At 41.8% G+C, this 23,095-nt stretch overlaps 1 protein-coding gene across 6 annotated transcripts in view; it reads left to right on the top strand.

Annotated features, from left to right (window-relative positions):
* ZBTB20 (zinc finger and BTB domain containing 20) overlaps positions 1 to 22,063 on the top strand; it is a 444,040-nt gene extending 421,977 nt beyond the window's left edge. For all 6 annotated transcript variants that reach the window (XM_031056601.1, XM_031056598.1, XM_031056600.1 and 3 more), the window contains 2 exons: positions 14,492 to 16,099; positions 21,227 to 22,063. In XM_031056601.1, coding sequence (XP_030912461.1) covers positions 14,512 to 16,099; positions 21,227 to 21,645 — 2,007 coding nt within the window. In that variant the 5' untranslated portion in view covers positions 14,492 to 14,511 and the 3' untranslated portion in view covers positions 21,646 to 22,063. The remainder of the gene's footprint in view (positions 1 to 14,491; positions 16,100 to 21,226) is intronic.
* Positions 22,064 to 23,095: the final 1,032 nt, after the last annotated feature.

Genomic DNA, 23,095 nt, shown 5'->3' with positions numbered 1-23,095 from the left:
TTTGTCTCTTGAGAAATGACTAATAGCATATGGTACTTCAGTTACAAAGTCAGTGAGAATGTTTTCAGAAGCAACTGTGGAGCCCAACTTTAACTGATGCATAAATCACTTATATTTATAACACATAGATGCCTTTGAAAATTTGTCTAATTAGCCTAAATGTTGGTTCTGTTATTTGATGCCCCTGTAATACTGTGTTGGTGTTAGGTTGTGGTCTTCAGTGCTTTTCTTACTGCTCTCCATTTAAAGAACTCTCAGTGATAATATGCATAGTCTTGGCTTTGGTTTAAAACTGCCATGCATACTCCTAACTCCCATGATTTCAGGGGACATCTTGAAGATATTTCTACAGTTTATCTATCCTTTCTAAGTACCAGGGGAAAGGATAAGACGTACTGCTCTTTACAGGTCCATAGCTTCCATTCTTGAGGTGACTGAGTTGGTAATAATGTAGTGTTTCTCTTTGTAAGTTATGCTGCAGCCAGTGAGAGACACCCTCTAACTGTCGATTAAGATATCTGCAGTCTGCTTCTGAGTTTACTTGGTTGTGTCTTCAGAGTCAGCCTCCTCCAAGATTTTAATTACTGTTCTTTGTGTTCATAGTCTTCAGTAAATCCTTCTTCTGTATGTATTTCAGCTGCTTCACTCGTGAAGTGAGGGACTGATGGATACATACAAATATCTATCACCGTTCAATGTATCAAGATGTTCTAGTACTTTTTTTAACATTTGGGATTTTGTTTGTGTGGTTTTGTGTGTGGGGTTTGTGTTAGGTTCAGTTTGGGTTTTTTTTTTTTATGTCTCCAGAGCAGTGCTTTCCTCTTCTCTCCTTGAGCTGGCTTACCTTCTTCCTTTGTACTCCATCCTGAAAATGAACCAATAATGTAAATTCTGCAGTAGAGTTCCTGTGATGTCCTAGCTTGCCTTTACTGCTTTCATAGACAGTAGTCTTGTTAACACACTGACACTACTACTTGCCTACCTGATCTCTCAATCCACATAGTGTGCAACACTTCATAGATACCAGTCATTATTCTGTTAACTTTCTCTGTCTGATATGTTTAAATAATGTTTTGTTACAGTATTTCTCTTTATGTTTTTAGTGAGTTTTTCTTTAAATTTCCTCTTCACCCTACCTAATCTTTGTTTTACATCTAGTCTGCTACAGTTTATGCTCAGCTCTATTAATGTCACTTGGGCATGATTTCCATGTTTGGAAGAAAAAAAATTCAGCTTTAATGAACTCTCATACCTTGTTATTTAACCATTGTAGCATTTTCTACTTCCTCATTTTTCTTTTGTTGTCCTTGGATATGCATATGAACTCTATTAAAGTGTTATAAAGGCCACCTCCCTGCTGTTCTTAGGGATTTTACATCCTTATCTTTTCCTTTCAGACCCTTTCTGACTAACTTCCTCTTCTTTTTTTCCTTTCAATACTTGTTCTTCTCGAAGTTGCACATACCAAAACTGTCACTCTGAGATCTGCTTGAAGCATGTCAAACATAATCATGCCAATCATTGTTATTTCATGTCTTAACCATACATGCTACTGCTGTCATCTCCTCTAACTTAGTTGGGTGAGAACACTAAACCAAATGTGCCATTTCCCTAATATGGTCTTCAGAGGAATACTTCAGTGTTTGACAGGTGACTCTTGCTTGAAGGAAACTAAAGCAGCTGCATCTCCATCTCCTTTTGTCCTAGTGTGGGTTGTTAAAATGCTGTGCAGCTCAGTGCTTGCATCTCTCACAGTTAGTCCCTTGTGTGCTGTAGGGAGACACCTTCCATGCACTGAGAAACATTGACTGGTGTCGTAGTGGCCTGGTTTGTTGCAGCTACACAACTCCAAAGTTACAGGTGTAAAAACATACTTGGTCACCTCCTGCTCCTTTTCACCACTGTGATCTGTTTAGCATTGGAGCTTTTTGCTCTCTTCCTCTAGGCTTCCATAGTCATTTTGTCCTCCTTTGTTTACCTGTGGTAGAGTAGCCATGTAATCTTTGTGCTATGATCCTCCTCAGTAACTTTAGAACAAGGTATGGCCAAACCAGTATTCAAATCAGAGAAAACCAAAACAATTCTTGCATTGTTCTCCACTGAACGACTGAACAAAGGGAGCTCTTTAATGTGAACCTTTTTTTGAACCGAAGCGTTAACATGGTAGTGGGAGAGAACCTGAAACATAAAACCAAGGGATTGTTTAATACCACCTACTTATGTTTATAAAGAGTGCTAGGAGGTGATGCAGAGTAAAATCATGTTCACAAGAAGTGTGGTGTTTGATCTACTCCATGGGTGAGAGTCAGTTGAAAGCCATCAGAATGTCCCTGAACTTCATTTGCATCAGGCTGTTTGCCTGGCATCCTGGCACATGGAGACCACAGCAGCATGTTCTGGCTGCCACTGTGCAGTTGAATTCCCAAAGACACCAAGTGCTGTTGTTTCTAGAGAGGATGCCATTGTGCCACCCATTAATATTTTCTGTGGCTGTTTTCATTGTCCATGGAGTCATTCATGAGGCTAAAATAACAGGAGATCCAGTCTTACGTATCTCCCACTCAGGAAATAGTACAATGAGAATTGTCGAATCTGTCAGCACAAATACCTCCTTGAGGAATTAACTGCACCTATGAAAAAGAGATAAACAAATCCTAGGACCCCTACTCATCCCAGCTTTGTTGTGTTAAACACTGAAAGGATCTCTGCCTGGCTGGGATGTGCAGTATATACTCTGTATCCATCTGTGACATGTGGTGAAATGCTTCTTCTTGAAAGCCCACGAGAGGGAAGTAGTATAAATTAAGAGTAATCTCACAACAGCTATTTTTACGTTCTTAACCGGTGAAAATGTAAGTGTAGCAATATTGTGCATCTATTAAAAATCTTGAAAGGCTCTTTATAACTAGATGATAGGAGTGATAACATGTAATTTATTGATGTTACACAGATAGAGGAAGAAACCCATAAAGTAGCAATTTTTGTGTGAAAAGGGGTATGATACAGAAAATAAAAACAGAGGAAGGGACTTCTCATAGTTTCATGCCTGTTTGGGCAACCATGTCAATTTTAACAAGAATACCTTGTGCTTTGATCCTATGCTACATTTCAAAACGGCATATTCCCTGTATTCAAAAGTAAAACTCCCAGATGCTATCTCTAGTGGTTTTGGGTGAGTAGAGGGCAGAGTGTGCCTAAGGCAGACCTGAGAAATAACTCCCATGCACTGCATTAGTATCATCTGTTGGTGTCTGAATGCTTGCATTTACATGTAATTCCAGGGCCTTTTCTCCAGGGAATGGAGGGAAGCATTGGAACTGACAATGTGCATTTAATACCAGAGTTCCATCTGATGGTATCAAAGCCATCCAGGAATGCTGCTTATTGCCTTGATTGATTTGTTTAAAGTGTTCTGCCATACATTTCTATTCCTATCAAAGCTAAGTAGGGAGTTTTGGAAATAAGTCTGGTCCCAGAGATTGCAGAGGTCTCACTGAGGAGAGAAACATTTCCTGTGGCCTTCAGTATTGTAGACATGAGTGTGTTTGGTTTCCCACTGATATTTAAATCTGAATTATAAGGAGGCCTGACCACTCGTCCCATAAACTCAAAATAAAGAAACCACAGTCCAAAACCTTATGAATATGTCTCACGATATTTCCAAGTTGAAATATTCACCCAGTTGTACTAGTTAAAAAGCACCCAATTGTACTAGTTAACAATTTCCCTTTCACTAGTACATAAAAAAGATAAATGGAAAAAATAACCAAATAAGATCTAGCATTTTCATGTGATAGGTTTCCTCTACTCAGGGCTGAGACAGAGGCACTGGACAAGATAAGAATCTTTTTCAGCCCTGAGGATTGGCATTTACAATTTTTCATCCATCCCTTGTTTCTCCCATCAGCCATAGTTCTGTGACCAGAACAAAATCTCTTTCCAGAGAAATGCCTTTCAGTGTATCATGGAGGAAATAAGCAGTCCTCTTCCACAGGCTCTCCCACAAAACTCAACCATAACTGCACCCTCTCCCTAACACACTGCAACAAACACTGCCTGTACAGGCTTCTATCTTGAATAGAAACCTTCTAAACAGGTAATTATCTTAAGAGATTTTAATCTATATTTTCCTTTTAACCAAAGCCCACAAGCTCTCAGGCTTACTGTATTTAACCACACTCAGGTTGATAAGCTTTTTCTTCTGCTCTTTCTGCCTGGGGGAACACCTAACACTGCCGGGCAAACATGAAGGAGTTCAGGGAATAGCAGGTGTCTCTTTTGGAGACATGTTTTAATATATTTGCACCTATTAGCCTTTTAATCCATTTCATCTCCAGACACAGCTCCCACCTCCAACCCCAGCCGCTTCTCCTCCCTAAACAAGGTTTCTGAGAGAGGATAAAAGTTGTAGAGTCTCCCACAGCAAGACAATCAAAAGCAATCCTTATCCACTTTCCTTATGGGGATTCAGTCTGAAATACACTATTAGGATTTAAACAAAAGTCTGTAAAGCAGATGGAGGTATTCTTAAGGACTAGAGTCATCTTTTAATCACGACCATAGAATAGCAAAACAAATCACCTTATTTATCTATGTTTTCCAAAGAGTTATTTTTTTCCAAGAAGCATCCCCCTAATCTTTTTTTGAGTAGGGAGTGCTCACATCAGCATTTCTGGCCCATCTCCCCCTGTCCCTGCTCAGTGACTCTCTTGCTGTGGGTCCACCAGTGAAACATGCACTCCAAGTGCAAGCACACCTGGCACTGGGAAGGAAAACGAGCAATAGATGCACCTAGATTTTTAAAGAGCCAAACTGCCTTACACTTATAGCCGGTTAAAACAGTTGGACCATGCTGGGCCTTGGCAGGATCATGCACGAGCTCTCTGGGAACAAGAGAGTGTAGTTGAAACAGATTTCATGTAGAACATGAAAATGTTCCCTACTGAAGAAAGGATGAGCATATTGTCATTTTTCTTCCTAGGAAATGGTGCCATCATGTGGAGACATTGATTTCTCTGTTTCTTGTTTTAAGAGGGCAGTTGTGAGGTTTTCTCCCTCTACATTTTAAAGAAGTGCATTAAAATGCTATTTGGCAAACTTACATTTCACTAGCACAAATAGATAACAACTGATTGGGGCATAGGAATTAACACCCTTGAAGTGATATGGCCACGTCCTGTTGAAATCCCTGTTAAGGCAGCTGTGATGACAGCTCCAGGGCTTCTTCTGTAACGTTATGCATGTTGCTTGGAGGTGGTGAGGATACCCACAGAAGTATCCCCCATCGATGCAGTTCATTTCTGTGCTATGGAGATACAATGGCATGGCTGTAGATAGTCTGCAGACAAGGTCTGAGAGAGGAACTGAGATAATGAGAGTGTGTGTATATGTGTGCCACTGTTAAGTGTGGAGGTATATTTGACTGGACCCCAAATATGTGCCTGGGAACAAAAAATGGCTTTTGCCTATGCACTCTTCAAAGTGTCTTTGGAATTTGTAAAATAGCAAATATACAAATGGGATTAAAAGTGGGAAAGTCAATATCCTGGCTCAAAATGTGATACTTCCCTAACTTAAAAATAGCTGAACATGCTGTAACACTGGCTTTGGTCACTGCATTGCTATGAATTGGAGCCAGTTTTTACCTAGTGTTTTACAATTTCAAGTAGGATGCTGACCATAAAGAAGAATGGAAGAATTAAGGCACTAGAGTACTTGGAGAAGAAAACTAGGTTTTTTGTAAGCCTGGAGAATAAAATTTGAAGAAACTTCCATTATTTCTTGATATTTCTGTAATATTCTTTATCCAAGGATGCAAAACAATTTCTTGAGGCAGGCAGTCCTGCAGGATTGGATGCACGATTCTGTCCCTGTTATAGGTGTGGAGCAAACTGAGGCACAGACATTGCCACCCGTGGTTTTCAGAGCAAACAGGATTAGTGCCAACGGACACCTCCTGAGGTGTGTCAGGCAAAGCACAGGAAGGTGACTCTGCCTGTCCCCCCCCAGGCCTGGAGGCTGAAACAGAGGCTTTTGTGCTTGACACTAGGAATTTATATCCACTGGGTATAGAAGCCAATTTATGTACAGAACACCCATGGTTTAGTCTTCAGTTTTATGTTAAATGGATATCTCATCATTCAGTAAATGCTAAAAAGGACGGGGCAATTAACTAAATCTTCTGCAGGAAATGTGCTGAGGATTTTCTAGTCTGCAGAAAAAGTCTCCTGAAAAAAAAGTTTAGGCAAACTCTTATTTGCCATCTCCTTGGTGTGTTTTCTCCTTGGAGAATAAGGTTGTGTTTGTGTGTGCACACATTTCTGTCTTTAAAACAAATGTAGTTATTAGCTACAAAATTTAGAGAAGTTTGACAGCTTTCAGAACGCAGTGATTTTTTCTTCCATAGAGTGTATTACTGACACATTAATAGATGTTGTGCTGGTAAAAATACAGTACTTCCTGTTAAATGTAGACTGCTACATATTTTGATTCTAACAACAATCTGGTAGGGTTAGAGCAATTTGTGTAGTGTCATCTGGTGTTTGTTTTGGATAGATATTATAGAAGGAGATACTGATTTTCAAGATGTTCAAGCAGATGATTGGGTGAAAACTCCAGCAAACCTTTAAAGCAACAGAAAGCAAGGGCTACTCCTGGTCAGATCTCCTGCTGAGGATACAAATGTTCTTCTGTGTTCCTGAAACTCCATAGAAGTTTTTCCTCTTGCAGGCCCCTGTTTAGAATGAGGCCAAATATTCAGAAGAATCAGTCTGAGCAGGCATGGCTGAATTGCTCTCTGCCCATCTTTGAGATGCACTGAGAAGTCACACATTTTCAGGTTTTCAGCATTTGAATTCTGGTCACTTCCTTGAGTGGAAGAAATTCTACTCCACTAAATTGATCTCAGAGAATTGGAAGCTGATGCAGGACTAATGTGGTGTATGGAAATACTGGATAGGAATTTTTGCTCTGTTAATCAAGTTTTATGGTAACTAACTTGATAACAACAGAAAATAAAGCTTTATCAATTGGGATAAATCAGGTCATTGAAGCTGACAACAACCCACAGTCATTGTGGTGCAAAGTTTGGAGTACAAGACACTAATGTATGGAAATGAGAACTTCCTATGGAAATTGTGAGGCTATAGTAGCTTTCACATTGTGATGGACATGCTGTATTTTGAGTGAACTGTTGTGTTTATGAAAGAGTTGAGATCTTCATTCCAACACAAGGATTCTTTACTCACATACATCTTTCTTAAGGAAGATCTGTTTTTATAACAGGGCTTTGTTTGCTTGGGTTTATTTATTCTGTAAGGTCTTTAAAGAGTATCATAGACAATGATATATAGGCAACTCCTTCAGTCACCTCCTTTAGCTAGAATACTTTATCTGTGTTTGGGCTGCATTTTAATTGAAAGAAGATGGAAGAAGATAAGGAGAATACCTATAACCAATGAGGATGATTTGGAGACCTGAGTTTGTATTTTCTAGAAAAGACAGGTCTAAAGAAGAAAAGTGAGGCACCTTCCAGTATACAAGGGAGTGCTGTAAAGAGGAAAATGGTCAATAGCTCTCCCTGTCTGTTAGGGGAAGGGGTTGAGTGATCAGTTTCAAATTTAAATACTAAGAAATCTCTCTTGCTAGAAAGAGAATAGGCTGTCTGTCTGGGGAGGGAGGGGAAATCCACAGTGATGTTTTTGCAAACATGGTAGACAAATTTCTCAAGAGGTAGTGTAGGTAAATTATTCCCACATGAGGAAAAACAGTAGACTAGATGACTGTCTGAAGAACGTAATGCGTCGATTTCATACAAAGAGGAGGCCGTCCAACAGTTGGTGTGGAAACCAAGGATTAAAGATTTCCAAAACCACACATGGTAGAGGAAGAGAGTAAGGACTAGATGATACTGCTTGTCTCCAGCAGCAGGAGGTTATGTGCTCCCAGGAACTAGTGGCTGGATTACTGATGCAGAGAAAAGCAGTTCTAGAAGTAGGAAGGCTACCTACCAAGCCTAACTTCTACATCTTTGTCCTAGCCCAGGGTGTTCTTCCAACTAGGGAAACACTTGTCATCTTGATAATAAAAACATAAAGAAACCATATTCTGTATGAGATACAATGTCTCCAACTTTTCCACCATCTCAAGTGTGCATTCTTCTCAATGCAAGGCTTGGGAAGGTTGTCGAAAAGAGAAACTAGGCAAAAATACCAAGCTAGTTGATCTTGTCTAAGTGAGACATTAGTGAGATGTTTGCCAGACAATTCTCTAAATTCTCCTGCGTAAGATTGAGGCAAAAACTAATCTATATCTGTCTCAGCAAGCCCACCAGTTCTCAAGGATATAGAACAATTATTCTCTATTCCCCATAAGTATGAAAGCAAGATACAGTATTGGAACAATTACCAATATAGCCGGACAGGACATGCCTGAGCTTGTCTGGCCCTTGCTGCTTGACCAAAAGGCGGCAGCTGAGGTGTTTTCACCTCAGAGACAGCTTTGGCTGGCTGGATGCTGCAGCTGGGCACATGAAGACAAGTCCAGACATGCAGGAGCTCAGGTTCACCTTGGGGGAGAAGCTTTAAGGTGATGGTGAAGGAAAATGAGTCAGTTCTGATGGAGGGTTTTCGATCCAGAGCTTTATTCCTGGCCCACAGGCCTCTGAACCCAGCAACAGCTCCGACAGAATGACAGAACCATGTAGTTGCCATTCCTTTTAACCCCGGGGAGAGGGGGAGGGAAAGGGTAGGGATCCCACCAACCAGGTATGGTGGGGGGAGTCTCAAGGGTCAAATGACACCTGGATGGCCCAATGTCCTCCGAGGGGGGGAGGGAGGGCATCTTTTGAATTCTGCCAATCATTCCATGCCCTTCTGGAATGCCAGGATTGACAGACAGTGCTCAGGGCAAGGGAGGGGGAGGGAGAGGTGGCTGACACACCTGGGGAAGAAATCTTCAGGGAGAAACCCAGGGTATCTGAGGCAAACCATGACATCACACCTTAACAATACAGCCTTTGGGTTTCACTCTGCTAGTCATTCCTGTGAATGAGCACACAGTAAGTTTCCAAAAAAGCTTGGATTCCAACATCCTAGGCAGTTTTGCTTCAGGTGAATGCTGTGCTGAGGTGCTGAGCTACTGCTGAGTTGCTGTAACTGTGATGGGTTCATCACTACTGTGTTTCTAGAAATTCTAGTCATTATTGTGCAATGGGCTTTGAGATACCATGATTTTAAAAGACACTAGAGAAAATCAAATTCTCTGATATCCTTCAGTTATGAGCATTAAGACTTTCAGCAACTGGCTTTGCAGAAAGGGACATCTAGTGGCTGTACAGAAAAAAAACTTGCAAAACGCATTTTCAAATGCACAGCATGGCCATTTGTGTCTGGCCTGCAGTGTTCAATATTCTGTTCATCTTTCTGGTTCTACTACTTCATGTATTTTCTGGGTGTAATTTTTTATGATTTTGATAAACAAAACAAAACAAAAAAAATCATCATTTTGAGCCATTACTTTCTAGCTTCATGTAGGTCTGTGTATGGTAAGTCTGGCAAATAGAAAACTGCCTCAAGCCATGCTTGATGTACCTCCGTGCTGCACTTCCAGTTTTCTATAGCATCTTCCAGGAGTCCACTGCCTGCTGTTTCCTTCTGCCATAGCCTTCCCCTTTGGTACTGTACTTGGAGAGCTTGTCATTGTTATTGTCATGGTAAAACCTACTTTATTTTGAATGCCCATAGCATAAAAGTCAGCAGGAGGGGTGGATGAGATTCAGGAAACACTAATCTAAGCATTCAGTCATGTATTACACAACAAAAGTTTTTTTCCTTTCCCATCCACGTTGTGCTCCTTCTTACTAGTTGAGGATGAATTCCATGCATGTTTCTGTGAATAGCCTGACAGTTTAATCGGTACATTTGCATACGGGCAAATGAAGCTTTTTTCAAAGTTGCACAGTAATATGTTTCACCTTTATACCATGCCAGCTTCAAATTGTATCCCAGGAGGATTTCAAATGTGCATAATCTGTGCAGTTGTCTGGGCTTTTTTCCTTTCTTTTTCTTCTGCCTTTTTTTTTTTTAACTGGCAAATGCCTATTCATTGCCCATCTGGGTAAGAATGGCCTTTGCATTTTCACACCCATTCTTTCCTATATGGTTTGTGAATACCCCTCCAATCAGAACTTGCTTCACAGAAGGGGGACAAAACCATTTTACAGGAGTTTCTCAGAATAAGTCCATTGGGATCTCTACATCATGTTTACTGGACAAAAAAAGAGCGAGTACTTAACAAAGACCACTTGAATTTCACAGAAAGTTTCCCACTGTCTTGAGTTTAAAAGAGTGGCAGGCCTGAGGAGAGCCCTAGACAGGAGTCTTTTTTCTGAGCTGGGCATTCTGTACAGTGACGAGTAGGTGAGTGTGTGTGTGTGTGTGTGTGTGTGTGCAGCTGAGCCTTGTGAGGAGCTGACACGCTTTCTGGCTTGTCCAAGGCTCTAGGAGTCTTTGTCAAAATGTGGCATTTACTTAGAATCAAACCTGCATTGGCAAGTCCATGTTTTGTGGGCAACATCACCTTTGGACTTTCAGCTTAGAACAACTTGAAGTAGGGGTCAACCACAAAACTTGGATCTGTACTTGGTTTCGTGCAAAGAGGGAAAGGATCTGCTTTGGACAGCAGGTTTGCTACAGACCAATCCCTGGAATTTGTTAAAACTGCTCTTTATACTGATGTGGCTTGTGTAGTAGTGGTTCTGACACTTATGCAAATTATTTCTTTGCCTGGACTTTGGATAGATATGGTTTGCAGTGTTGAATGTCAAGGAAGGTGGCCTAGAAAAATCATCCTCAAAATCTGTATTAGCTTTTTTTACCATTTATTGTGTATCTCTTCCAACAACCCTTCTTCTTTTATCCTCAAGGAGTACATTTCAGTTGTTTCTCAGTTGAAGAAGTGGTAGATGTCCCAACAATGACAGGATCTTTTTAAGGGCAAACTCTAATAGCAGTAAAAAATAATGCCATTTATGAAGTGGCTCAGTTGGCTTTCAAACCAGCTCCTACCCCACAAGTAGCATCCTAGATCAGTTCCTATAGGAGCGCTATTCACATCACTCTTACAAATGCATACAAATCTCTTTTTTGTAGCCATGATCAATTTCAACTCCCTGTTTTCATTAAGTTTGCTAAGGATTTCCCTAAATTCCTCCCTTGTTAAACTATGACAGGAACAAATACACTGTGGCTACACAACTCTTGATTCCCACAGCCAGGACCTGAGAAGGGCTGTTGAAACTTATAGATGAACCTTGCCCTTCCTCCTTTCTGTACATGATTTGTGGGTAAATGGCAGAATTCACATTCCCAGGAAGTCATTCAGTCTCACGATTCATGTCACACCTTTCTGGAAAGGAGTTGTCCTAAGTGTGAGAAACAACTCCTCACTTTGAAAATTTAAAAAGGTTTATTAAACCTTATCAAAAATAGAACAAAAGGACTACATAAGGAAAAATTCACAGCACTGGGAACTGCCACCATAGATACCACACGGCCAGGTCATCTTCACGATGGATGCTCAGTGCAACCCTGGGGGTTGCATCAGCCAGGTCTGGCCCCTCCCAAAGTCTGTCAGTCAGCTCTTCTTTGCCATTTATCAGTGGAGACTGCTTTCTTGTAACTTGATTGGAGGTCAGCTGTTGCCATGCCACACCCCCTAAGCAACCCCCTGAGCTTTTCCATTCCCAGCTGCCCCGTGCACACGGCTTGTGTCCTAGACACCCCTGGGTGTCTGATGGTCACAACACAGGGGCGGGGGAAAGGGAACCATGGGGAGAACAGAGGACATCTAAACTACAATTACATAACTATACATCACTAAAGCTTTTCTTAATATTCACACAATAGTTATCCTTTAATTGTGGGAGCCAATCATCTCATTATCCATCTATAACACTAAGGATGCATTTTTCAGAGTTCTGCTCACAAAAGTAATTTTATCTGCCAAGGAGCATAATAACAAAGTAGGTTTCTTTTCTCAAATCAAATGACCTGTCTGTAGCATCTCTGGTATGTGTAGAATATTCCACATTGTGCATATTCGAGGTAGGATTTTTGGGTTATTGGGTTAGACTGCTGCATATTTCTTCTTATTATCAAATACCTCCTTTGACAGACCTGAACATAGAGATGTCTTTCTGTGAAAGTGAGTCCTAGGAGCAAACCAGGTAGTCGCTGGTACTACTCAAAGATAGTGGGTAGCTGTACAGTCACTTGCTATGGCTGTAGTAAGTCTTGAAAAGAGGTGTCACCTATTTATCAGTAATTTTCCACCCTTCTGTTGCCCCACGTCTACGAAGTTTTTGCCAAGGATTCTGACTTCATGTGTAAAATACATGCTGGATTTTAGATTCTTGTATGGTCTGACATGTTTGACAGGGAAGTATTTGGAACTGCCCTGAAGGCCTCTGGAGAATTACTCTATCAGGAAGGAGGAGGAAATACATCTCTTCTCTACATTATTTTGTGTAATAATAGTTCCAATGCCTTTGAAGGAAAGTCTCCTAGTTTCTAAGATGTTTTTCTAGTCCAATGATCAGTCCCATTAGAGAGAGAAGTTCAGGTTTCCTGGCTAAGCTTATGAACAAGACAGATGTATTTCACAACCTCCATCATGGTGTTAGTGATTTCCTCCTCTTTTCTTCTATGTGAGCATCCCCTCAGCACGCTAATCACACATGGAAGTTAGTAACCTTCTGGTACAGGTTGGTTTACATCTGTTAACATGGGACTTCTTCAGACAGCTTGGCCCCTTTGTGATTTCTAGTTCCTGACCTTTGTGCTTCCCTTTAATCATCAGCTACTTCAGAGAATTAAAATAACCACTTGTGTCCCTGGTGGTTTCTCTTGGAACCACCAGAAGAGAGGGTGCTTGAGATGTTGGTAGTGAATAAATGGGAAGAAAAAGGCAGAGCAGGGAGGATGCCACATTTGCCTGCAAATTGCAGTGAGAAGTGTTCGACTGCCTCTGGATGAGATGTGAAGCACTCCTTCGGGTGGAGCAGACAGAGGTTGCTGGGCTAAAAGGCCTGTGTGTGCCCATCAACTGCTTCCAGTGCTGTTTATTTGATCTTACATTTGTTAGACAGTGACAATAAGCTAGTTTAATTTACTCACACTTACCAACTTCTATTTTTGAATGCTCACACGTTACCAAGTTATTGTGGCAAGAGTGGTTAGACCTTTGGTGGAACATGCATGACAAAATGCCTGTAATACCAGTGGTGATTTAGCGTTACTTTGCCTAATTTTCTAGATACCAAGGTGCCACATGTACTACAAATGCTTAAAAGAATTATTAATAGTGTTTTATTTGTTTACCATTCAAGGGACAATTGATACTTTATAATTAAAAGGTGAAACCATAGTTTCTGCCTGTCAAAATCCAAATAGATGAAAATTTGGTAAAGAACAGGAAAGGAAATCAGAAGGCATTGAAACCAAAGCAAACAAGATGAAGATGGGGAGCAGTGGATTGGGAGATTGATAAATTTCTTTTTAGTCACTTGTAAATTTTGAAGATTATGTTAGCTCTGTATCCAAATTGGTTAGATGCTTTTCTAAACTGTTCTCTATTTAGATAATTCAGCCAAACTAAGACAAAATCTTCCTTGGAGTAAATGTCTGTAATTTTCCAGTTTCTGTCAAGTAAATAACAGCAGGAGAACATTTGTTTTTATATGATGGCGGTCTGGTGCAAGTCAGAACTTGGGATATGCTAAAAATGAAGGGGACAGCTCATGTTAACTTCTTGCTTTGGGTTCTTTCAGGGAACTGTTTGTCACTATTGGGTAGCAAATGTTCTAAACCACAACCCCAGACAAAACTCTGCGTGGGATTTTAGGAACATTTACAGTCTAAATCTTGAACCAGATTTGGATTTTAGAAAGTGACTGCCAGGTTTTTTGATACAAGTAACTGTACTGTGAAACACATGATCTAAATTCCTTAAAATACCAATCTAGATTGAAAACATATTTTCATATATACTCTTTGCATTAACAACTTAGGATCATTACAGATTCTGATCTCTTCTGGCATAAATCCAATCCAGAGCTTAAAATCCAGTTTTAATCCATGTGCTCAGTGTTTACAGTTGGCTGGCTCTAAGCTTTTTAAAGCCAGATAAACTGATGGGAAGTCCAAGACTCAGGAGTATGATTGTAATTCAGGTCCAGCTACACCTGTCTTCATTTGGTTTTGTCCAAAGATTCAGGACTTAAGCTTCTGGAAATGAGTATGGAAGTTTACTTGTCGCCTTACCAGATGATGTGTTCCTACCCATGCCTCTGTGTGTGGTTTTTCTTGTGTGATCAGTTTTGTTTACACAGTGGGAAGTTGCCTTTGCCAGCGCTCTCACTCTGGCCCTGCAGAGGACAAGACTAATTCTGTTGTTTTTTTTTTGTTTGCTTTTGTCACCTGCTTTGCTCCAGGTAACATCAGTTGCAAGGGGATGACAGAGCGCATTCATAGCATCAACCTTCACAACTTCAGCAATTCTGTGCTCGAGACCCTCAACGAGCAGCGCAACCGTGGCCACTTCTGTGACGTGACGGTCCGCATCCACGGGAGCATGCTGCGCGCCCACCGCTGCGTGCTGGCGGCTGGCAGCCCCTTCTTCCAGGACAAGCTGCTGCTGGGCTACAGCGACATCGAGATCCCCTCAGTGGTGTCAGTCCAGTCTGTGCAAAAGCTCATTGACTTCATGTACAGCGGGGTGCTGCGGGTCTCCCAGTCAGAGGCCCTCCAAATCCTCACAGCCGCCAGCATCCTGCAGATCAAGACTGTGATTGATGAGTGCACAAGGATTGTCTCACAAAATGTGGGAGATGTCTACCCAGTGATTCAGGATTCTGGCCAAGAGACACCCAGGGGAACACCTGAATCAGGCACCTCGGGGCAGAGCACTGACACAGAGTCTGGCTACCTACAGAGCCATTCACAGCACAGTGTGGACAGGATCTATTCAGCCCTCTATGCCTGTTCCATGCAAAATGGCAGTGGGGAGCGCTCCTTTTACAGTGGAGCTGTTGTCAGCCACCATGAGACAGCCCTGGGACTCCCCAGGGACCATCACATAGAAGACCCCAGCTGGATTACCCGGATCCATGAACGGTCACAGCAGATGGAGCGGTACCTCTCCACCACTCCAGAGACCACACACTGCCGGAAGCAGCCCCGCCCTGTCCGAATCCAAACCCTGATGGGCAACATCCATATTAAACAGGAGATGGAGGATGACTATGACTACTACGGCCAACAGAGGGTGCAGATCCTTGAGCGCAACGAGTCTGAGGAATGCACTGAGGACACTGACCAAGCAGAAGGCACTGAGAGCGAGCCCAAAGGGGAGAGTTTTGACTCAGGTGTCAGTTCCTCCATTGGTACTGAGCCTGATTCCATGGAGCAGCAGTTTATGGCTGGTCTGGGCCGGGATGGGCAGCAAGAACCTACTCAAGCAGATCAAAATGATGTCCCTGCTGATGGCACTCAGCCGCAGCAGCAACAGCAACATGTAGATGCCAACTCTTCCTCACCAGAGAGAAGCAATGACGTTGAAATGGACAGCAAAGTGCTCACAGTCAATAACAGCACCGAAAAGGGGGCTTTGCAGCCTTCTGTCAACACATCTGTTGCCCAACCATTGCCAACCACACAGATCTACTTACGCCAGACAGAAACCCTCACCAGCAATCTGAGAATGCCACTGACTCTGACCAGCAACACTCAGGTCATTGGCACAGCTGGCAACACCTACCTGCCTGCCCTTTTCACCACACAGTCTGCTGGCAGTGGCCCTAAGCCTTTTCTCTTCAGCCTGCCCCAGCCATTAGCTGGCCAACAGACACAGTTTGTGACAGTGTCCCAGCCTGGCCTGTCAACCTTTACTGCCCAACTGCCAGCCCCACAGCCCTTGGCCCCGTCTGCGGGCCACAGCACAGCGGGTGGGCAAGGCGAAAAAAAGCCTTATGAGTGCACTCTCTGTAACAAGACTTTCACCGCCAAACAGAACTACGTCAAGCACATGTTTGTACACACAGGTAAGAGTGCTTCCCTTTGGCTTGCATGTGGAGCCACAGAAAGCCCTTCACAACCATGGTCTTCGATTTTGTTTGCCAGCCTGCCAGCCCCCAGGATAAACAGGAGGGAGGGCTTATCCAGGGAGCTGGTGTCACTGAACACTTCCTGGCCTTACTGCACTGAAGTTGAGTTGCTGCAGGAGAATACAGATCCCAGATAGGGGCCTAACTATGCAGGGTGCAGAAACAAGTTCATTTCTCTTGGAGTAAAATGCGCCTTGCATCCATCCAAGGAAATGGTGAGCATTCATTGTACCCTGCAAGCAGACCAGGCAACATTAAGTGGAAGAGAGGAAACTAATAGGTCATAGGAAAAACTATATCTACTAACAAAGGGCATCCCCCTGTAGGTTTTACAGATATGGGGTTTACAGATTAAGCTAAAATAGTGGTGAGGTTAGGGCAAATTCATTACTGGTGGAGCTGCAGCAGTAGGTCCATGCCCAGATGTTACACACACTGCCACAGATTTTCTAGATCTCACATACTACTATAAGAAATTAAATCTGGGGTTTTGTCAGAAAGTCTTTCTCTACTTCACTGAGGCTAATTGCTGTAATCCCTTGTCTCTTGGTAAGTCAGAGGCATCACTAGCTGTGCGTACAGAAACATAGGGTTCAATGAGAAAATATTTAAAGAATATACGTGGAGCACAATGGAACACAATATCAGCCTCTTTCTGATTAAAACTGCAGCTGCTTTAGTACATGGTTTATGGTCTGTTGAGATAACATAGGTAACCATATTTGCCACTGAGCCAAAACCGCCTTTTCTAGCTTTGCCAAGTTATGAGACTTCAAAGCAAGGATATGTATTTTACATGGAGTTGTCATGGGTTCAGGAGTGCTTTGCTTACTTTAGCCCTTGGCTCTTCCTCTGTTGGAGAGACATTCTAGTTTAGAGAAAGAATAAATATTTCTTTCACCAAGCAGTGGTTTTGTTAACATCAGATCTTAAAATAAATGCTGGGTTTGTGATACATGGAGGAGAACCTGGAAACATTGCCCAACATGCCTCTCTGTTGGATGCAATAGATTTCAATTCCATGTGTAAATGTAAACTTTTAACTTCAATTTACCTGTATTTATCACTTAAATGAAAAACTCCTCTAGATATCTACAGCAGACATGTACATGTACATGTACATATACAAAAAGATCAACTTCTCAGGGCTGGTACAAAATGTATAATTGCAAGGATCAAGAGTCCTGAATCCCAGTATTACCTTTGTGTCTGTTTATGTTCTCAATCTCTCTGTTGTGGATGAGGAGCTAAAATGCAACATAGATAGTGTTGGTATTGAGAAAAATATCCACTTCAGAACACAGTCAAATATATCTGCTTGCATCCTTGTTCTAAAAGCTAAAAAGACTGTTTTACAAATAACTTCACCAAGATTAGGTACTTTATTTCCCCTAGCACTGCACTTTGGTTTTGGAGTCAGATAAAGAATGATATTGGAAGATGTGATCTAAAACATTCTTAGCTACTACAAGTAATACCAACCGAGGAAATTGATAGGCATCTTGAATCACGGATTAATATTTTATTTGTGTGGGTCTGAGAATGCCCTAAAAAATGAACTGTGGTGGCAAGAAAATATTTGGGTAGATAAATCATTTCAAAATTCATTTAGGAGCTAACTGGCTCCTGGGGGAATAATTTCACCTTAACCCACAGAGAGCTAGGCTTCAAACAGCCCTCCTGAAAATAATCATTATGTGTGCAGCCCCAGAGAAAGTCTGTCTGCTACCTTATCTAGTGCTGGACAGGATCATTACAAAAATAGGGGGGAGACACCTGTTCCCACTGTCAGGGTGACTTTTCCTTAGGCCTGTTGAAAGAAGCCGGGCAAAGTGGCCCTGGAAAAGATCCACAGAAAAAAATGAGAGTTTTGGGAGATGCAAATGTTTGAGTTAATCTTTTTGTTTGGAGGGCTCACAAGAGAAGTCATGGAAGAGCCTAATCATAAACCTGAATTCAGTAACTTAAAGGCCTTTACATCTCTATATGTTTTTATGCTTCCAAAAACTACAGTCTGATTGGCTTTCCATGCAACAGAAACTGACATCCTTTTCTTCTTTCACATGGGTGCAAACATATTAGAGATTGCTATTTTTCCATGTTCTGTGTATACTCACTTTAATATATCCCACAATATTGTGGAAATACAGTGCTAGAGTGTATGCAGTGTCTGCACTTTATACAGCACCATTGCCTTTCCCACATATCACACTGTGATTAATACTGGATTAAAGGCTGCAGAAGACATGCCAAGGGGATCACAGCAGAGCACCAACATTGCTGCCTCCACACCTTTCTAATTTGGTGATGGGATGAGGGCAAGTCATTTGAGGAGTGGCTGAGGTCACTTGGCTTGTTCAGCCTGGAGGAGATTGAGGGGAAACCTCATTGTGACCTACAGCTTCCTCATGAGGGGAAGTGCAGGGGCAGGAACTGACCTCTTCTCTCTTGTCCAGTGATAGGACGCAAGGGAATGACATGAACCTGTCTCAGGGTAGGTTTAGAGTAGATATTAGGAAAAGGTTTTTCACTCTTTGGTTGGGGTTGGTGGGCACCAGAACAGGTTCCCCAGGGAATTGGTCACAGCACCAAACCTGGCAGAGTTTGAGAAGCTGTTGGACAATGGTCTTGGGCTCATGGTGTGATTCTTGGGGTGGTGCTGTGCAGGACCAGGAGGTGGAATTTGATGATCTTTGGAAGTCCCTTCCAAGTCAGGATTCTATGATTCTATGACCTCAGTGTCAGCACCAGGTATCCATTACAGTTAGGGTTCAGAGAGCCGCACAGCCTACATCACCAGGAGCACAGGGACTAGAAAAGGGAGCCGTGGCCAGGCACTGACGTTGCTTCTTCCCCCTCCCAACTCAGGATATGCTCAGATTCTATTATTCTAATCACCCCATATTGCAGTCTAATACCAGCCAAATACAAAATAAAGAAGCAAAAGGAAGAACATGCACGTTTTAATTCACTGAGCAAAGTTTTCTCTGACTTGAAAATGAGGAATCGCGGGAATAAAGAATCTACTGTGCTCACTTAGGGAGCACAAAAATTTGCATACAAAAAAGAAAAACTAAAGTTTTGCAATTCTTTGGAGAGGAGAAATCCCAGGAAGACTTTGAAGCTGAGATTAAAAAGCCACAACCCAGTGTATCTTAGGAACATAAGCAGGCAAAAATTAACATGTTTTTATAGCACAATCTTAACAGGGTCTAGAGTGGAGGAGACCCACGTACTACAGACTCTGGGACATATATTGCCCAAGGCAAAAATGAGCTCCATAAATACAATCAGCCTATTCTAAGTTAATCAGACGTTATTCTAGCTGACACGCTATCATTTTCCACATCACATGTCATGCATATTGACCTGTCTACACACAACACAGTACTGTGTGTGGCAAAGCCATCAGGAAAGCAAGGACTTAGTGTTTTGAGCAAATGTCTTTCACCAAGTAGGGACAAAGTCCTCACGAGTGCAAGGAAGACCAGCAAGTGGATTTCATTCGTGGATGTCACCATCATATATGCAAACCATGAAATAAAAAGAAACAGAGACTTGGGGGAGATAAAAAGTAGGTCTTCCACATCTAATCTATTTTAATTATCTCCTCTTAAAATTGAGTTTAAGTAGCATATGGTAATCTCACTATACAATGAGTGAATTATATATTACCACAGGCATGTCTTGGTCCCTGAAGATTGACTCTTCAGGATTTAAAACAGTTCAAAACAGACTGTAAAAAGAAGGAAGCAGGATGTCTGTGGAGAAGAAAAAAAAGGAGAAATTGCAGAATAACCACAGGAAAATAATTTTCTCAATCACTGAAACAGAGGATCATTTTGATTCTTACAGAGCTATAGTACCATCTCTATCCCTGAGAGCTTTGGGGATGATGAATTCCACACGTGAAATATTCACCAAGTGATTCAGAAAGCAAATTAAGAAGTAGCTTTCTATGGGGCATTCAGGGTGTTGCTTGTTGGCTACATTATCAGTGCAGCAGCATATCATGAAAACATTGCTTGATACCATGAAACATGAGACCATGCCTTATCTTTCAGAACTCTGAGCATGAGCAGGATTTAAGAGTAGTCTGAAAAAAGCAGTATATGTGCTCAGCTAAGTATATTTCCCAGTTTATCCTTGTAGTCACTGGTTTGTCTGAACATGATCAGAGTTCAATTATACGAGTTTCCATAATAAGTTTTACAACAGTCCTGGGAACGCAAGGCAATGTAGAAGATTACATACATGTTTTATCTCCCTAGTTTACCTCATAAGGTGTTTGACTGAACTGGCAGCCAAATATTCAAATTTCCTGTGTCTTACACTGGAAGTTGATCTGTTAGGTTGCCCTTTGCATGGTGCTGGCTGGCCTAGGCAATTCTGTGTCCTGAGGTTCCCTTTTCCAGTACTCCTTGAACATGCTTCAACTGTGACATTTGACCAGAAAAGGGAGCAACAATTGTAAACCTCTTCTAAAGTGTTGGATTCCTCTGACAATCTCTGTCTTTTCTCTCCTGAGAAATTGAAAGCAATTTGACCGAAATGAGTCTGGCTCAGGTCAGCTGTCTGGTAATCACTGATTTGTTCCTTTTTTTATTGCATGGTGGTAAGGAAACAGAAGCACTGGAAGGTGAAGTTGCATGGCTGAGACCTTCCTGTCTAGAAATGAGCATGAGGGGCAAGACAGAGGCACAGACAGGAGAGGCTATGCCATTGAAACTGGGTACAGATGCCAGGACCTTTTAACTATAGTCCTGTCTTTGTCAGTGTCTACCTACTGTGTGAACTTGAAGAAATCACCTGAGCTCCTTTTTACTGTATTTGGATAGGGAATTCCTGCGGCCCCCTTTGTAAAGCATTTTGAAACCTCTGGTTGCAAAAAATGCTATGTGTCAAAACACACTGATTAACAGACTTACTCTTTGTTAGCCAGAGCACCTCTCCAAAGACCCCCATGAGACTTACCATTAGTTTATTGCAAAGAGTTCAACTGGTTTAATTTTATGATTTTTTTTTTGTCTGTCTCTCTGTCTCTCTCTCATTGGTACTGGGCAGGTGAGAAACCACACCAATGCAGCATCTGTTGGCGCTCCTTCTCTTTAAAGGATTACCTAATCAAACACATGGTGACACACACTGGCGTGAGGGCCTACCAGTGCAGTATCTGCAACAAGCGCTTCACCCAGAAGAGCTCCCTTAATGTGCACATGCGTCTCCACCGCGGGGAGAAGTCCTACGAGTGCTACATCTGCAAGAAGAAGTTCTCCCACAAGACCCTGCTGGAGAGGCATGTGGCTCTGCACAGTGCCACCAACGGCACGCCTGGAGCCACCGGCACCGGCGCGAGGGCTGTCCCTGCCGGCGTGGTGGCCTGCACGGAGGGGACCACGTACGTCTGCTCTGTCTGTCCAGCTAAGTTTGACCAAATTGAGCATTTCAACGACCACATGAGGATGCATGTGTCAGATGGATAAGTAGAATCTCTCTCTCTCTCCTTGTTATGAACAACAAAAATAGAAACAACAAAAAAAGCTATGGCACTAGAATTTAAGAAATTATTTTTGTTTCATTTTTACCTTTATTTTCCTCCTTTTTTTGGGTTCATTTCGTTTTGTTGTTTTTTGTACTACATGAAGAACTGTTTTTTGCCTGCTGGTACATTACATTTCCGGAGGCTGGGTGAATAATAATTTTCCCAACCTCCCTTGGATGGTGGCCTTAAGGCCAGGTAGTGCTTCATGAGCTCCACTGGTTGGATCTCTAGCTACTGGCCTCTAAATACAACCCTTCTTTACTACAAAAAGCAAACAACAAAAAAAAAAGAAAAAAAAACAACAAAAAAAAAAACCACACAAAAAAATTATAAAAAACAGACAAAAATAATTTAAAAAAATCTTTTTTCTCACTTGTGAAGAGCACTACAAATAAAGAAACAAAACAAAATATATTACAAATCTACAAGGCCTACTGTCGTTATAAGTACACCGCTTGCAGTGTTTCAATGGACATGATTCACATTGCTGACCGCTTTTGGACTTCACAGTATCCAGTTAGAACTGTGGAATATTTTGCTTCTGGTTGAGCAGTAACCAGAGGAAACAAGGCCCTGCTGGTTTCCACCACGTATCTGCTTTTGCACACACACACGCATCCACAAACACACAGAAAGGGCTGAGGGGAATGCGAGGCAGTGTGGCTTGGATAGTGTGGAGTCCCTGCAGGGTGAGGAAAAAGAATCAGAGGTTCCTCACCTGGATTCTGCTCCATCCCTCGCTGTCCAGCACACCCTCCCCGCTGCTTTTCTCGTACCACCACCACCTTATAGCAGAAACCAAGAAGATTCAGACAACAAGCAACGGTGGCTTTTTTGTAATTTATTCAGTGTCTTCGCTGAGCACAGGGCCTCAGCACAATCAAGAGGGACTTTCACAGAAGACAAGGAGAAACACAGAGGAAAATCAAAGATATCAGAGGTTGCAACCTATGGATCTAGGTACAAGAGAAGGGTTAGTTCCCGCAATCTTTGCAAAAAAAAAAAAGTTGCATCAGGATTTATTCTTGTGGAAGAAGGAGGAATGGAGGGTGGGAGGGGAGGGGAATAATAATTAAAAAAAATAAGAGTTGTTGGGACTTTTTTAATTCAAAATTTTATAGAGGGGCAAAAGTGACGTTTACCAGATAGAATGCTGATTTTTTTAATATATTTACAACAGTATTTGTGTAAAAAAACAAAAAAAGTGAGATTGTTAAAAGTAATTTTTGTTTTCTTTTTTGTTTTGCATACACTGCCACTAATATCTTCTCTTTTATTATATATATGAATATATATAAAAATATATATTTTATTTTAAATTGAGACTGTTAAGGTTAGCTAACCTGCTTCCAGATAGAGGGGGGGAGGGGAGATGATCTTGATTTTTATTT

Source organism: Geospiza fortis, unplaced genomic scaffold (assembly GCF_000277835.1).
Source record: "Geospiza fortis unplaced genomic scaffold, GeoFor_1.0 scaffold1, whole genome shotgun sequence".
Taxonomy (NCBI): Eukaryota; Metazoa; Chordata; class Aves; order Passeriformes; family Thraupidae; genus Geospiza; species Geospiza fortis.
This window is presented reverse-complemented; position numbering and strand designations above follow the sequence as displayed.